This window comes from Quercus lobata, chromosome 2 (genome assembly GCF_001633185.2).
Source record: "Quercus lobata isolate SW786 chromosome 2, ValleyOak3.0 Primary Assembly, whole genome shotgun sequence".
NCBI classification, from domain to species: Eukaryota; Viridiplantae; Streptophyta; class Magnoliopsida; order Fagales; family Fagaceae; genus Quercus; species Quercus lobata.
The window spans coordinates 25,481,679-25,499,822 of record NC_044905.1 but is presented as its reverse complement, the minus strand read 5'-3'; the positions used below and the strand labels follow the sequence as shown (position 1 = coordinate 25,499,822).

General features: G+C 36.0%; 1 protein-coding gene across 1 annotated transcript; it reads left to right on the top strand.

Annotated features, from left to right (window-relative positions):
- Window positions 1–4,915: 4,915 nt before the first annotated feature.
- On the top strand, window positions 4,916–16,361 carry LOC115975083 (putative transcription elongation factor SPT5 homolog 1). Its single transcript, XM_031095728.1, has 22 exons — window positions 4,916–5,417; window positions 9,195–9,433; window positions 9,576–9,722; window positions 9,853–10,011; window positions 10,088–10,171; window positions 10,373–10,443; window positions 10,548–10,905; window positions 11,055–11,210; window positions 11,302–11,399; window positions 11,497–11,545; window positions 11,623–11,775; window positions 11,856–11,999; window positions 12,219–12,312; window positions 12,432–12,599; window positions 12,681–12,729; window positions 12,812–12,906; window positions 13,078–13,156; window positions 13,949–14,003; window positions 14,108–14,225; window positions 14,333–14,476; window positions 14,912–15,012; window positions 15,308–16,361. Exons 1-22 carry the CDS (start codon window positions 5,063–5,065, stop codon window positions 15,551–15,553), a joined length of 3,162 nt encoding a protein of 1,053 aa, XP_030951588.1. The 5' UTR covers window positions 4,916–5,062; the 3' UTR covers window positions 15,554–16,361.
- Window positions 16,362–18,144: the final 1,783 nt, after the last annotated feature.

Below are 18,144 nucleotides of genomic sequence, written 5' to 3'. Positions count from 1 at the left end.
ATTGTACCTAAGTTTTGTCCTTCTTTATTACAAATTTTTTTTTTTTTTTTTTTTTTAAGAAATCTAAAGTAGTAATACTCTATATAGAAATTACGAGAGTGTAATTTACAGAAATGACGCTTCTATTTTACATTTGAAAGCCTTAAATATGTTGTCCCCTTAAAAGTTAAAACGTTGTACTTAGAAGAAGGATTAACGGATCACACAAGCGAAGTTGGTGTCTGACCTTTTTTTAAGAAAAAAATTATTTTGGACTTTGTTTATTGTAGTGTAAAAGATGCTCAACAAGAAAAATAAGAAACGGAAAGGAAATTAGTCCAATAAATTTAAGAGAGAGAAAGAGAGACGTTAATTTCTTGTGCTTTCCCTTCTTTTCAATTTAATATTTTAATTATCAAGTTTTATAATTTTTTTTAATGATATTTCCAAAATATAATACTATTATGTTTTGTTAAGGAATAACCATAGTCTACAACTACAAAGATTAGGTCATTTTGTAGTTATATTCTGGTTATGTAGTGTATTATAAATCTAATTTAAAACACTAGTATTACTATTTTCGTGTGTGTTATAATAAATATGATTGTTTACTAAAAAATAAAAAAGGAATTTTGATATTCAAATTGTGATACTCATTTATAGGCTAATTAATAACAAAATTTATTCCATTAAAAAATGGATGATTACACTGTTCTCCCTTGAGATTTGGGGGGATTACACTCTACCTCAAAATTGAAGGGAAAAAACACTTATCTCCATTGATGCGCGTTTGACCAAAATACACTTTAATTAAAAATGCAAAGTTTAGAAATGTCGTGTACAAGCCTACTCTTTGTTCAAGGGCAAGTTTCCAAAATTACCCTTCATTTTAGAATTAAAATTTATTGTTTAAATTTGTTAATTAAAGTGTATTTTAAATTATTATGACTTTTTTGCTTTTTTTTTCTTTTTTCTTTTTTCTACTAATTGTGAAAAGATTTGTCATTACAAGTCTTTTGGTATTTGACAAACTTTGCATTTTTTTATTATAAATTTATCAATTATGTTTTTACTAATCGTGGATAAACTTTTGTAAAGATATTGTCATAAAAATTTAGAATATTCAATTGCTAATATAAACAGAAGAGAGAAAGTGTTAATTTCTTCAAATATCAAGGGAGAAGAGTGTTGTAGTGAGTGGAAAACTCTTCACCCAAACTTGAGGCCTAAATACCTGATGGACCCCGTGGAATGGAATGGGCCAAACCCATATGCTTAAGGTAAGGCCTAATAACTTAGAGGACCCTATGAAGTGGAATAAGGTCGGCTCGAGTATCTAGGAGGTGAAGGGAATCCTCACGGATCGTTCCTGCGAAGTTGGTAATAAAATACATGGGGCAAAGTCTTATCCGAGGGAATGTACGCAAATAATCCACGTTGTACCTACAGCTGGCACTTGGAACCACGAGAAATCTTCCAGACACATAAGAATGGCAGAGATCTTTACCTCCACATTAATGAGGGGACCTCCACCTAACCTTTACCACATTGAATGCATCTAAGACAACCTGAATAGTGGGAACACCCCCAAAAGTCATAAGAATTGGCTAAGATCTTTACCAATAAAGAAGATGAAAAATATTCCTAAGAATCTGGCTATGGAGACAAGATAGCTGGAAGAATAAGGATAGAAAATGATAGCTAGAAAAGGGAAGGGAACTGGCAAATAAAGAGGGGATCAGAAAAAAGGAAAGAGAAAGAAATAAAGAGAGAACTTCTAATCTGTTGTAGTGCAACACCATGGGGAAGAGAGTTTTTCCTATTGTAATGTGCTAGTTTTAATTGAAATGCAAGCCGTGTTCGTTAAATCAATTGTTTGAGCTTCCCACTATGGAGTTTTATCCCTACCTGTTTAGATAAATAAATTGTGACTCATTCAAACACCATCTTTGAGTTAGTTTCAATATTCTTAGTTGAAGGGCAGTTTTTGACCCCCACAAGTGTAATTACCAAAATATAATAATAATAATAATAATAATAATAATTTGCATAGTCATCAAATCTTTGTTTGGTAGAAAGAAAAGTATAAAAAAAAATTAAAAATAGAGGACCTCTTTGACATGGTGAAAAGGAGAGGATAAGGTATATGTTTTTCCCATGTTGGTAACATGTTTTAGTATTACAATAACATATTACGATTCTTAAAAAAAAAAAGGCATAATTAAAGGACTTCAGGCATGTTTGGTGTGTGTGAGATTCCCCTATTTATTATTATTATTTGGTAAATAAGGATTTTTTTTTTTTTGGAAGGATAGAGACATAGGGAATCAGCCCATTAGCATCCTCGACAAAAGTCCAAAGAAGGATGGAGAAAAAAAGGCTGAAGTCCCCAAGACATATATTAGGAGACTCGATGGGCTACGTGAGCAAGCCCACTATGAGATTTGGGGCAGAATACACCTCAGAACATCATTTATACTCTATATTATTAATAATAGGATTTCTGTTTGAATTCATCATTTTACATACTAAAATATTTTTACACAAATTTTTAAACTCTTTAAAATATCCCTATCTTTTAGTTGGATAATTTTAAATTTTGAAAACACAAACTAGTTAAAATAGTAATTTACTATTTTTAAAAGAGTTCCTAAGTTTTAGGCGTTCAAACTTTTATCAAAATCCTAAAAATTAGGACACTATCTCAATTTCACTTTTAAACATTATTTCACTAAACCTAAAATAAAAAATAAAAAAGAGCCTTATTTTGCGCATATGATGAGTCTAGTTTATACAATAACCATATCTAACAAGGAAAATATGTACCCTCTTGAACCTTTTGTGTGTGTGTTTGTGCATTTTTTTTTTTTTAATTCGATAATTACAATGGGGAGGGGGTTGAATCCTTGACTTCAAATGTTTTATGCATTAAACGATATATATCGTTAGAGCAACATATCCAAAATTTGAAACTTTAGGAGATAAAATCAAAATTACCTCAAAGTTTAAAGTTGTAAATTGCAATTTAGTAATTTCTTTCTAACCAAGTACATTTTATATTTTTCATTTAAAAAACAAATTTAAGAAAATAATTTTACCTCAAAGTTTAAAGTTGTAAATTGCAATTTAGTAATTTCTTTCTAACCAAGTACATTTTATATTTTTCATTTAAAAACAAATTTAAGAAAATAATTTTCTTGAATTATAATTCAAGATGAGTTTTAATAAATTTTACTTGAAAAAATGAATTTTTATAATAAAATAGTCTAGTAAATCAGAATGATTAATTGCAATTGTGCAAGATAAACTATCATGAATCAAAATGAGCTTGGGGATTATGGACCAACAGAGCCAACCCTTTAGGCCTGAATGGGATCCTAATCACATTTTCATCTCCCTTGGGATTTAGGGAACTGCTGTACATTGTGCCTTAGACTTAGAGTCCCTTGGATGGGTTTTGGAAGAAGGACTTGAAATGGTAGGGGATAAAAAATGAGGCTAAGCAGAGTAAAGAGGAAAAGGAGAATGTCGATAAAGCAAAAGTAAATGTCACCTTTGCATTAAATGAACCCACCCATTAGGATTGACGAGGATGATGGGTGATTTGACGGAGACATTCACCCATGTTCATTTGTTCTTAAGTGTCCACCCCTATTTCTCTTATCAATACCAAGGTCAAGAAGAGAGTCGAGGAGGTTTTCTAGAGCGTAGAGAAGAGAGGTATGAAAGTTAAAAAACAAGAGAGACTTTTTTTCAAGATTGTAATTTTTAACCTTCAGGCATTTTTGTAATTGTGACTTTTTCATTGAATTTAAAGATTTTCATTGTGTTGGATTCTTTTGATCCTCGTTTCCACCCATAACAACAATATCTAAGATATTTAAAGATTTAAAATAATAATATAGAGATATTTTTTATTTTAAAATAAAGTATGGAGATGTTTTGAAAATGTCATAAATATCCAGGAAAAATTACACTTTACCCCCTAGATTATGAGTAGGGCTATCCATAGTTTAGGTTAAATCAAATTTGGACTTAACCCGTATCTGACCCAACCTGATTGGGCAGAGCAACCTTTAACTCGTTGCCGATCGAGAGGATCATGTGGATCAAACATCCAAAGGGTGGTGAGTGGGTTGGTTGGAGTTGGAGATCTGAGAAACAATGAGAAAATGGTGGAAATCAATGAGATTTACCAGATTCGACATAAATCTCATCAGATTCGATGAGATATTGTTAGATTTGATCGAAATCTCACTGGATCTAGTGAGATCTTGCCAGAAATGGTTGAGATCTCGTTGGATCTAGAAATTTTCACTGGAAAATGCTTAGTAAGTTAGTCGGTTCAAGATTTTCAGGTTTTGGGGGAGGAGAACCGAAACCGACCTGCCAGAGTAGGTTTCTAGAGGAAGAGTGTCACCACCGACTATAAAGTAGTCAGGTTAGGTGGTGGTCGGCTCAGATTCCTAGGGTTGGTCTCCAGGTGGTTTGGACAGCCCTAACTATGACCCTTTTATACTTACTAAACTATAAAAATGCACACTTTACCCCCTAAACTATGACTCCTTTTATTCTTACCCCTTAAACTGTGCAAAATGTTACACGAGAAATAATTTAGGGGGTAAGTGTGCACTCTTATAAGGGCAAGTATTATGCGGGTCATAATTGAGGGGAGTAAAGAGTGCATTTTCATAATTTATGAAGTAAACGTAACATAGATATAGTTAATTTCGCCTTAATATCATATATATATATATATTTGATGGACATATATATATTTTTAAAATAAATGAAATTACCATCAAATCCCAAGTCCTACTAGGTTGTAAGCCTGCCCAACCCAATTTATGTAGGATCAAACTGAAAGTCGGTCGGGAAAAGCAGTGAAATACCAAGAATACCCCATGATCTATATATATACCCGAATGCTCCTTATCCCATCCTTGCATTTCTTCATTTTGTTTACAGACCAAAAAACTCACTCTTTCACAAACCCATTCACCCGTTTTAACCTCATTGCCTAGGGTTCCACTCGAAAGCGAGAGCAAGAGGGTCAATCACAGAGAGAGAGAGCGAGAGAGATATGCCCCGTCGCGGCGGAGACGAGGACGACGATGACCTGGAGCCCGAGGAGGAAGGGTATTTTGAGGAGGATGAGCCGGGGCAGCTCTACGATGAAGATGAGGAGGAAGAGGAGGAGGAGGAAGATAGACGCGGATCGAGTAGGAAGCGCCAGAGATCGGCGTACATAGACGATGTAGCTGAGGAGGACGACGAGGAGTATGAAGATAGCGATGAGGATTATGGTGGCGGCGGCGGCGGGGGCGGTGGTGGCAGGGACAAGAGGAAAAAGACCAAGAAGAGTGGCCAGGAGTTCTTCGACCTCGAGGCGCAGGTCGATTCCGATGATGAAGAGGAAGAGGAGGAAGGCGAGGATGGTACGTTTAGTTTCATTTCTCCTTTTTTAGGGTTTCTAAGTTGATTTGATTTGGCTGTGGTTGAATTCATGTTGGTTGCTTTGAGTTCGCTTTTAGGGTTTTGTGCAATTGGGGATTGGGAGTTTATGGATTTATTTTGACAAATACAATGGCATTGCAAAATTTATTAGTTAATTGATTTGGGGGTCTGGGAATCTGGATTGAGAATTTCTAGGGTTTCTAATTGCTTTGATTTGGTTTTGTTGGAATTGAAGTTCGCATTGGATTCTCTGTTGAGTTAGGAATGGAAATTTTTGTTTTTCCATTTTCCCTCCCTCATTTTCTCAGCAACCAAACTGTGATAAAAGCAACGAATAAGTAATATTCTAATAAGAACCTGGGCATGTTGCAGTCTCTGGACTGATACCTCTTTGGTACTCACTGTACCCTTTAATCTGCACCCTTGTGAACCTCTCTTGGTCTGGAAATAGAAACCCTTTAGCCACATCTTTATAATTCATGTAAAAGAAGCAGAAAATCACACAATTACAAAAAAAGAATACCAAAACACCCGCTGAAGGTGCAAAAAGTCTCAACGGCTTAAATCTCTTGAAAAGTTCAAAGACTGTCATGAGTTCATTGTCTATCTCAGATGGATTCTTAGACATTTGAGCAAAAGAGCAATTTTTTTTTACCTGTAAGATGAGGGGTGTGTGTTTGTGGACATGGGCTGGCATGATGCTCTCAAATCTCTTTTTTCATGGGTTTATTTGAATTATTTGTTAGATTGTACTTCAAGAAATATGGTAGTTGTGTTCTTAAGGGATGTTGGTCACAAGAAATGGTCACCTTAATGTTGGTTGTTATGAGATACAGAAACCATCAACACAGTTTGAAGTGAAAGTTTAGAATGACACTTTTTTGATTTCCTATCCAGTAATGATTGATTATGGGTGGTGTCTCCAAATTTCTCTAATGGCCTCAAAACTGGTGGCAAGTAAAATGCTCAGAGAACATTAATGGGGCCAGCCTATAACAGTTGGTCCTATAGGTGATCAAAATTTATCTAAATGTGTAACTATCCAATAATATGTGTGTATATATATATGTATATAAAATGTATACTATTATTGCTTTTAAATGTGTGGTATGCCAATCAATTACTATGGGTTGCTTAAATTTAAGTAAAATTGTGGTGACTTACTTTCTGGAGGTTGTAATTGAGTTGTGAGATTGACCACTATTTTAATTTTGAACCTTCCCTTCATTGTTTTGGTATTAGTTTTGATACCTAAAATGGTCTTTGCATTATGCTGCATTTGGATCATCCCAATGTAAAGAACACAAAATATATGCATGCATATGCGCAATGACAGATTTATGCATGGCTTTGCATTTGCACGAAGATGCCTATTGTTTTTTTGGTGGTGGTGGTCCTTTACAGTGATGTTCTGGAGTCTTTGGAACTTTTTATAAGAATAGATGTACTGTAATTGCATGAGAGAATTGGAAAAAAAAAGTGACATACTTATTTGTAATGTAATTGCATTTACATTGCATGATTATTGAAGTTAGACAGATGTTTTAGGTCCCAAGTATTGAACCTTTGAGAGCAAGTTGGAGATTATTGATCAAGGTGCTTCCACCATTATAGGAAGTGACGATTGTATTTTTGGCATTCACAGGTTAATAATTTACAGTTATTTTTCCTGTTTGAATGTACAATGCAGGCTTGGAAAAGAGGGTGCAGTTGTTGTTTTTTGTGTAATTTTTGGTCCTAGAAATTTGCAGTTTTAACGTGTGGGTTCACATGAATCAGTCAGGTTGGTTTTGAGGTTTGTGTTGTTAAGAGTGAAGCATTTTTCTTTTAGTCCTTTTTCCTTTGGTTGAGGTATAAGTTATATGATTTATAAGGTAGTTTTCATTTTGGTAAGAATAAACCCATCAAATGCACTTAAAAAACATGAATTTCTTCTGTTAGAATATGCAGCACCTTATTTCATATTCTTGAAATCTCAGACCTTTAAAACCCTTTGAAAAGCCGTTCAATCATAACTGATCTTTTTCTTATGGAAGAAAGCTGTGAAACTCAAGGTGTTAGGGCTGTCCTACGTTGATATCACAGCTAAGATCCTTCATGATTCTTGCTTGTTGAATTCTGTTTCCCATGAAGCTGTTTTTTGGAAGTATGGCTCTGAAAGTAAGGAACTCATCCAAATAGGAGGCCTATTAGAAGATGACTCATGGAAGTTTGATTAACAAAACCATGATGGAGATGGAGGTGATGTTGCATGTGATCTCTCTTCTTGGTCCTGTTGAAAAAGATGGGTTGTTTTCTATTTCAAAGGATCTTGGCTGTAGTACCCACCTAAACCAAGTTTAGAAACCTTTTGCTTGTTGCCAGAATTTCCAGTGATTACTTTTCCTAATTCTTTCAACTAACACCTACAAAACCTTTTTACAAGCCCTCAGAGTCATTGCCTACTTCTTTCTTGCTGTTTTAAATTCAACTTACTAAGGCTGTCTTTTTTGTCAATATAAGGTTATACGAGCAGCCTATGATCAAAAAAGGTTTTTCAAAAAGCCTAATTTGATGACTGAATCTGTAATACTCAATTTATGATATTTTGGCTGTCTATTGGTTCAATAACCTAGAAATTTTTTTATCAGTTCAAGATCAGCATGTTTGAATTTTTGATGGATAAAAGTAAAGTTGATTTTCAGTTAATTCTCCCAAAATTTTTCTGACGACGGTTGATACCCATTCCATAAGGCTTGTTATTGCCTAATCATTAGTTTACCTGACTGACTTGGTTAGTTGATTTGTTCTCAATGCTGTTGGCTGTAGCCATATTTTGTTCCAAACAAAGATGTTACTTCTAATGTTAAATACTGTTTGTGGGTTTTAGTTAGCTCAATTAGTACAATTTCTTATTGTTGCATATGCGACTTGGGTATGAATACTGCTTTATACAAAAAACCAATTGGTGTCTTGGCCGAATAATAAAGAGCAATCATCGTGGAATGGATGCCATATGTTCAAATCCTATTGTATCTTTGAAAAAAAAAATATTAATGTTAAACTTGGCTTGTGGGCCTCATTTTTTGGAAGAAAACATTTTTTGTGTAAGAAAGGTCTATAGGTCCTTTATTTGCTTTATTTTGATTATTATGTTTGATAGGTTATTTTTAGTTATGATTTACATTCTTGAAATAGTGGTCTTGTTGAATTCCTGTTTCTGTGACGAGCTAAAATTAAAAAGAGAAAATAACAATGTATGGGGTCTGCACTAGTATAGCAGTGAACTACTCATCCCCCGCCCCCCTATTCTGCCTTCTTTTTATCCTTTGGGTTTCTTCATCCTCTTTATCATTTTAAATCTTTGCGATTAACGTTTGTCTACTTGAACTACACTTAAACTTAGTCCATTGAATTAAAATTTGTATCCCCTCAACTACTACAAAATTTGCAGTCATGCTTGAATGAATTGTCAGTAAGCCCTCATTCTACTCACTGATTGCTGTATTGTGAATGATCCTGCATTAATTTGCATGATCTGAAATGACTTGTAGTGACTGGAGTTTTTACATTATGTGCTTGAGTTTAGATGTCTTGGTTGCCCAGTTCTGTTTGTTCCTTCACTGCCCTGTCACCTTCTTTGTGCTTGAAAAGGATATGCTTAAGATCATTCCTTGCTCTGTATGACTTTTATATTGGCTAAAACTACTGCATCTTATGGAACTGATCCACCTGCATTTTATTTGTACTGCTGGTAAATGAACAACTTGAACATGCAGACTTCATTGATAATGGTGGTGCGGATCTGCCTGATGATGATGATGGTAGAAGAATTCATCGGCGCCCATTGCTGCCGCGGGAAGATGAGCAAGAAGATGTTGAAGCTCTTGAGAGGAGGATCCAGGCTAGATATGCAAGGTCTAGCCACGCAGAGTATGATGAGGAGACCACAGATGTAGATCAACAAGCTCTTTTGCCATCTGTTAGGGATCCAAAGCTGTGGATGGTGAAATGTGCGGTATGATTATTATTCCTGTTGTGTTTCCATGAGTAAATGATTTTCCTTTAATTTATACTTTTTTTTTTTTTTGTATATTCTGCTTTTTTTTTTTTTTGATAAGTTAAAATGCTTATTAAATTACTGTACTCTTATACATCAGATTGGTCGTGAACGAGAAGCAGTTGTTTGCCTGATGCAAAAGTCCATTGATAAAGGATCTGAATTGCAAATCAGGTCTGCTGTTGCCCTTGACCATCTCAAAAACTATATATATATTGAAGCAGACAAAGAAGCCCATGTTAAGGAGGTAATTTCTGCTTGATGTAAGCATAATATGTGTTGAATTGTGTGAGAATACGAATGGAATTATGCTGTAATTGATTATACATATTTAGTTTAATCATTGAGATCTGATTTGATATTTCTTTACACTTCAGGCTTGCAAAGGTTTGCGCAATATATTTTCTCAGAAAGTAATGCTGGTACCTATTAGAGAAATGACTGATGTTCTTTCAGTTGAAAGCAAAGCAATTGATCTCTCTAGGGATACTTGGGTCAGAATGAAGATTGGGACATATAAAGGGGATCTTGCAAAGGTACGTATATGACCTTTTATTTGATAATGCTTTTCTCAAAATTTCTTATCTGACCTTCAATCTCTCATTTCCATAGGTGGTGGATGTAGATAATGTGAGGCAAAGAGTTACAGTAAAATTAATTCCAAGGATAGACTTACAGGCTCTTGCAAGCAAATTGGTAATTCATTTCCTGCCTTTTAATTTGATTTTCCATTTGATAAGTTGTCTGTGTGTGTGTGTGCAAGTAACCTATAAAAAAAGTGTGTGCGCAAGTATCAACCTTCTATTAATTAATTATTCAATCATTTTAAAGGAATTGAATTGTATTGAGTTTTTGGTATATCCTGGTAATCACTAATTTAATTAATTCATGATGCAGGAGGGCAGAGAAGTTGTGAAGAAGAAGGCATTTGTTCCTCCTCCACGTTTTATGAACATTGATGAGGCTAGGTACTGATTATATGTTTCTGTTGCAATGTAGTTTCTACATTATGTATGCATGGTATGATGTCTCAGTTTTCAGCCTCATAATATCTTGTGCTCTATATTCTCAGAGAACTCCATATTCGTGTAGAGCGCAGACGAGATCCAATGACCGGAGATTATTTTGAGAACATTGGTGGCATGATGTTTAAAGATGGTTTTTTGTATAAAACGGTATCCATGAAATCAATTAGCTCTCAAAATATAAAACCTACTTTTGATGAACTTGAAAAATTTCGGAAACCTGGTGAGAATGGAGAGAACGATATGGCTAGTTTGTCAACTTTATTTGCAAATAGAAAGAAAGGGCATTTTGTGAAGGGCGACGCAGTTATTGTTATCAAGGGAGATCTCAAAAACTTGAAGGGATGGGTTGAGAAAGTTGAGGAAGAGAATGTTCACATCAGACCAGAAATGAAGGGCCTTCCGGTAAGAAATGATTGTACTGCAACGAATTCTTCTTAGGTTGGCTGCTCAAAGTGGTTTTACACTTTTACGGTTTTACCTAATGTACCTACCAACTTTTTATTCTGTTTATTAGTAATTACTTGACCATGTAATGGATGGTATTTTTGCAGAAAACTCTTGCTGTAAATGAAAAAGAGCTTTGCAAGTACTTTGAACCTGGGAATCATGTGAAGGTTGTCTCTGGTACACAGGAAGGTGCAACTGGTATGGTTGTTAAGGTTGAGCAGCATGTCCTCATAATATTATCTGATACAACAAAGGAACACGTAAGTGATAATTCTAATCTTGATGTGGCATGGGAGCAACGTTGTAGACTTCATGATTAGCTGAAATAATAGAAGTATCTGTTATCTTCAGATACGTGTGTTTGCTGATGATGTTGTAGAAAGCTCTGAGGTAACTTCTGGTGTCACAAGAATTGGGGACTACGAGCTTCATGATCTAGTGCTTCTGGAGTAAGATGTTCCTATCTGTTCAGGAATCACTTAATTTTTTATTTATTTAATGGTAATATACGGGGGCTCAAATTTTTTTAAACTTGTTTTGGTGCAGTAATATGAGTTTTGGTGTAATTATTCGTGTAGAAAGTGAAGCATTTCAGGTTGGTGATCTTGCTAGAGTGTTCAATGTTCAGCACCCTGTTCTGTAGATACTCATGTGTTTGACTTTCTTATTTAGGTTCTCAAGGGAGTTCCTGACAGACCTGAGGTTGCTCTTGTTAAGTTAAGAGAGATTAAATGCAAGCTTGATAAGAAAAACAGTGTGCAAGATCGGTATAAGAATACTGTAGCTGCAAAAGACGTTGTGAGGATTATTGAGGGTCCCTGCAAAGTGAGACCCTATTTCTAGCTTCTTTGGTCTTTTTAGAAGGGTTTGTAATCTTTGTCTCATCACTGTTTTTTTCATGTTAGGGGAAACAAGGCCCTGTGGAACATATACACCGAGGAATCTTGTTCATCTATGATCGCCATCACCTTGAGCATGCAGGCTTTATATGTGCTAAAGCCCATTGTTGTGTTATTGTGGGAGGATCACGTGGCAATGGTGATAGAAATGTGAGTAATTTGCTCTCTTATTTTGAAATTCAATGTTATATATGTTCTTATTGATAGATGTGCACCTTGTTTTTAGTACTTATTGTTGAGTTTTCTTATATATTAGTTCTGTGTCTATTTTTAGGCTGTTTGCTATATCCATCTTTCTTTTCAGCATGCGTGTTTTGTTATTTGTACTCATTAATGATGCTTCTTTGCTGCTTTTGTGTCAATTATTAGGGTGATTCATACTCAAGATTTGCTAATCTCAGAACTCCACCTCGTATTCCTCAATCCCCGAAGAGATTTTCTCGAGGAGGTCATCCAATGGACTGTATGTTTCTGTTCTTCAAGGCCTCCTCTTTTGTACATATGATGCCACTAGGCTTTCTTAAAGTTAATTCTTGTATCAGAAAGAATTTTGTTGTTAACTTCTAGTTCTATATGGTTTAGCTGGGGGAAGGCATAGCCATAGAGGTGGAAGAGGAGGGCATGATGGTTTGGTTGGTACAACAGTAAAAGTCCGCCAGGGTCCTTTCAAAGGCTACCGTGGGCGTGTAGTAGAAGTTAAAGGCTCATTAGTTCGGGTTGAATTGGAGTCACAGATGAAGGTTGTCACAGGCAAGTTTACTTTATCTGGGGGAAGTGCTTCCTTGGTTACCATTATTTCAATGTGGCTTATAACTTTTGTTGTATGTGCAGTTGACCGCAATTTTATTTCTGATAATGTGGTTGTTTCTACCCCATATCGGTAAATATCTAATGTTCTTCTGACTCTTCTAATTTGTTTAAAAAATATATAAAATTTGACTATATGTATTTTTTTTTACCAGTGATGCTCCTCGCTATGGCAGTGGGAGTGAGACTCCCATGCATCCTTCTCGAACTCCGTTACATCCGTATATGACTCCTATGAGAGATCCTGGAGGTTTGTTCTTTCAATCTTTTGGTTTCTGTTCCAGAAATAAGGGCAACTTAAACAACTCAACTTTTAAAATACAATTAAATTTAGTGTTTGCTATTTGAAACTTTCCCCCTTTTTGGTCATGAAAATATATCTTCTTATTTATTTATTTCATTTTCGTGTCTATTTCTGCAGCAACACCCATTCATGATGGCATGAGGACACCTATGCGTGATCGAGCATGGAATCCTTATACGCCAATGAGTCCGCCAAGGTTGTCATAAAGTTTGGCTATATTCCTTTCTTTCCCCATCTCCCCATCCCCTGTTTTTTCTTGTTATGGGTAAAGAAAGATTTGCATATGAAATTGACTTGGTTGTTTTGTGGTTGGATAAGCATGCTGGCATTAATAAATTGGGACTCCTTTTTTTAGTAGAGGAATTTTAAGTTTCCTTGCTTTCAAAGCTTACACACAAACACTCACATTATTGATAAATAGCTTCTAAATTTTTAATTGGTACATGTGTACTCTGCGATGTTTATAAACTGTGTGTAATGCTTTCCTGTGTTCAGAACTGGATTATAGATGTGAATAGTTTTGTTGCTTATTTGTTTTGGAGAGTTGAGGGATAATGCCAACATCCAAGAACAGTCTTGATAATCGAAAATGAAATTTTGGTAGTCTTGGGTTTGAAAGAGAAATTTGAATCTATGATTTCATTTTGAGAGTGAAAGTTTCGGATTGGCATGAGCATGGAGAATTCTTATTTTTTTTATAAAAACATAAGCATGGAGAATTAACATGAGTGTGTTTTAAGTTTTTATGGTTAGATATTCGAAACTACCTAGCAAAGCATATTAACTTGTACTTCCCGAGTTATAAGTGACTCGTTTAATATATGCTGCTGTTATGTCTCTCTCTTCCTAGTCTGTCTCCTTTTTCCACTCTTTTTTCCTTTTGTTGGGAAGCTTCCTTTTATCTATTTATATTAGGATGCTCTAGAGAATACTGTGTGCATTGTGACTGATGACTGATATTCTTGAAATTTTATTGCTGAAAATTTAGGGATAATTGGGAAGATGGAAACCCTGGCTCTTGGGGAACCAGTCCACAATATCAGGTCAGGAATCTTGCATATTCAGTCTGACAGGTTGGGAATATTTTTGTTTTTTGTTCTTTCACATTCGTAGTAACTGTATTGTATTTTTTTTTCCCTTCCTCCAGCCAGGAAGTCCTCCTTCACGTACATATGAAGCGCCAACTCCTGGTTCTGGTTGGGCCAGTACTCCTGGCGGCAATTATAGTGAAGCTGGAACACCAAGGGATAGCAGTTCTGCCTATGGTACTGATTTACATTATTTAAACACCCAGACACATGAACACATTTTTTTAACATTTGATGTGCTCTAATCTTGCGTGAGAGTAACTCAGTTTATGTCCCTGTTGCAGCCAATGCTCCTAGCCCTTACTTGCCATCAACTCCTGGTGGACAGCCAATGACACCAAATTCAGCTTCCTATCTTCCTGGCACTCCTGGAGGGCAGCCAATGACACCGGGAACTGGTGGTCTGGATGCCATGTCTCCTGTCATAGGTTCAATTTGAATTCGGCTTTTTACCTTTGCTACCTTAGAGTCATACTGATGGTTCAATAGACACAAGATTTTCTCATATTGCTTAAGTATTCTTTTTTTAAAATTATCGTATGACTGGACAACAGCTTTTAGCAATATCCTGTTTTTCTCTTCTCTTGATTTTTTGGATGTTTAAATTTCCAATTGCAACTCTTTTGGGACTTTCCTGTCCACATGCTGTGTACTTGAATATCTCTGTTTTCTGATAAATATTTATTTTCTTCTCAAGAAAATAAATTGATGAAAGTGTTTTTAGAAACAGCCCAAGTCTAACTACTTGGAGTTGGCTGCAAGCTCCCCAACCCTCTGCTATTTTTGGCCATTGATCTTCAAAATATTTGAAGATAGAGTTTTGTTTTTGTGAATATCAATTTAACTATCCATCTAATTTGCAGGCGGGGACAATGAAGGGCCATATTTCATGCCAGACATATTGGTAAATGTACGCAGGTCGGGAGAGGATTCTGTTGTAGGAATTGTCCGGGAGGTGCTTCCGGTATGTCTGGTTAAATTCTTATATTAAGTCTTTCTCAGCCTTTTTTTGTATTTAATTATGATATGAAATCCCTGCAAGAGAAGTTGGGCGTAATTGGGGCTGAGGGTTGCAACAAAAACTGTGGAGATATGGAAAGCATCTAAATCTTTTTAACATGTTAAATGGATGGTCACCCCAAAAACGTTTACCATTTTTTCATTTATTTTGCTGATCTACACTGCCAAAAAGTTGAAATTTGTTAGTGTGAATGGGGTAATAATATATGTTAACAATGCTTTTGTTCCATATCTTCCAGGATGGCTCTTGTAGGATTGTTCTTGGGTCAAGTGGCAATGGTGAAACCATAACAGTTCTTCCTAATGAAATGGACGTGGTAGTACCAAGGAAAAATGACAAGATTAAAATCATGGCTGGTGTGCTACGTGGTGCCACTGGTAAGTTGATTGGTGTGGATGGCAGTGATGGAATTGTAAAGGTGGACGACACTCTTGACGTTAAGATTTTAGACTTGGTTCTTTTGGCAAAGCTAGCACAGCCATGATTGACATGGCAATAAGAAGAAAAATGTGTATTATATATATATATCATTGTTAGTTATGGAAAAAGGTTTTGAGGGATTCGTCTTTTTTTGGTTGAAAATCTCTCTGTTGTTTGAAATGTGTTTATAATGTAGGTCATGGTGGTAGACAAGTATGTTAAACGGGGTTGAATTTAAATTTAGTATTGGATGACAGCCTAATGAGGAAATATTTTAATATAAATGCTGTTAAAAGATGGGTCACTTGTGTGGACCTGGATCTGAAAAGATGGAGATTGCAGCTAGAAATGATGAAGCTGTTGGGAAACGGCGAAGAGCTTGGAGCAGTGGAAGGGCTGGTGGCAGAGAGCCAGCGGAGGTGGTTGGATATTATGAAGCTGGTGCCAAAATGGGAAATCACAAAGATGTTGGGAGACTTGGGAGTAGAGGATGGGGGGTGGGTGCTTGATAATTAGAGTTGGAGAAGGGTGGTGCTACTAGAATGAAATGGTGGAGTTTGGGGAGTTATTTTGTGTGTAATGGTGGTGGGTAGAGGTCGGTTGGACTTGCCTTGGTAGAGGTAGAATGCTTTCAAAGGGGGCGGAGCAGATGGGTGGGATTTGCAGAGCTATTTGCATGGATATGGGTAGTGTTAACCTCTCTCTCATCCAGAAAGTCCTCACCTCCCTCTCTCAGCTCAGCTCAACTCACCTCCTCCTCCTTAATGGCTCCACTCTCCTCTTTTAAGTTACCGTATGTATATGTGGGTTCTATTTACTGAGGTAGCAAAAACTATATACCTCGTGTGGGACGGAAGGATTCTACATTTCTACTATACATACATATAATCATATAGATAAGTGAATATACATAATTAATTAAAAAAAGAGTAAAATGTCTGCTAAATCCCCATTTTAAGTGAAAATCAAATCTTTCAAAATGGCTGTACTTTTAACTACAAATATGGCTGTTATAAAAGAGCCTTACATTATCAGAAGTCCCTTTAAGGGGCACGTAAGCGGTTCGTAACTTTGGTAATGAGCGTTCGAGCTCGGCTGGTAAGAATAATAGGATGTTCAAGTAGTTTGAGGCTTTGAGCTCACATGCCATGTTTGAACTTACGCTTCTTCAGACTTCTAGTAGCTTGAACAGGGCGGTTCACTAGTGAGTTGTCAAGTCAGTCTAGCTTCATGCCAAGTGTAAAAAAGTTTATTTTTATTAGGTAATGCTACGGAGACATCAACTTTCATATTCATTATAATTTAATTCATATTCGCAATAATTGATTGTTATTGACAAGTTTTTATTAGTTTCAATTAAGGCTCACTATTGATATCGTATTTTTTTTTACCTACAAATAACAATTTGCCAAATTGATAGTTGTGAATTTTTGTGTGCATTCAGACTTTTTGTTTAATTATACCTTAGTTACACCAGGATTAAATGATGTTTGATGAAGTATAAACTAGGTAATATGGAATTGACTAGTGCACACAATTCTATGTGTAGCAGGCACTAGTGTGTAATAAGCAATTTTTTTTTTTTTTTTTTTTTGGGGGGTCAGAAAGGGGTACTTATATATTAGACACAACAAGTCTATTACAAAATGTGTTAGCTTTGTCACTAGCTAATAGAAATTTCACCACAGGCGGTGGTTCCACAAAAACTACAAAAGAAAAACTACGTCTAGTCCCTACTCTAGCTAGAGCATTCGCGTAATGATTTGCTTCACAGTAGATGTGCTCAACCCGTTTGTTGGGGATGGCTCTCAGAAGGGTCCTGCCTGTAGTCAGTCAAAAGAGGCTCCATTAGCATATTGGTAGAATCACTATTCATTAGTTGAACAACACTCTTAGCATCCAATTCAACAATAAGGCTATTAAGATTGAGATCCTTGGCCAAAATAAGACCATCTCTTAAGGCCCACAACTCTGCCATAAAGCTATTAGTGCAGCCAAGACTTCTAGAAAATCCAACAACCCATTCTTCATTGTGATCCTTGATCAGTCCACCTTCTCCAGCCTTACCAAGAGACCCCAATGCCGAACCATCAGTGTTGAGTTTAGCCCAACCCACTGGTGGTTTCCTCCAAGTCACAAGGATAATGGACTTAGAGAGATTTTAGCTCTCATTCCTATAGCAGAAAATTCAGCAGCACTTTGTTTGCATTTCTCAACAACTTTAACATCAAGAATACCAGTCCTAAACACACAAGCATTACGTTGCAACCAAAGGTGCCAAATTCCCATAGGAAATACAATAACCCATGGGATTCCTATACATTTAGAGACAATTTTTGTATTACAGTTAACTTCCAACCATTCCTTAATGGGTTTGTTGAATGATTCCCTGAGCATATGGGGGAAATTTAGCTTCAGCCAAAAATCTTGAGCAAACTCACATGAATGCAGCAAGTGATCAAGTGATTCAATCTCTTTAAGGCACAACGGGCATGTAGTATTGAGGTTTAAACCTCTTGAACCTAGTACTTCACCAGTGGGAAGGCTATTATGCATGCACAACCATAGGCAGAACTGAACCCGAGGTGGTGCAGTAGTCTTCCAAACCCATGACATAGCTATAGTATCCAGGTTCAAGGGGTTTAAGCCTCTTGC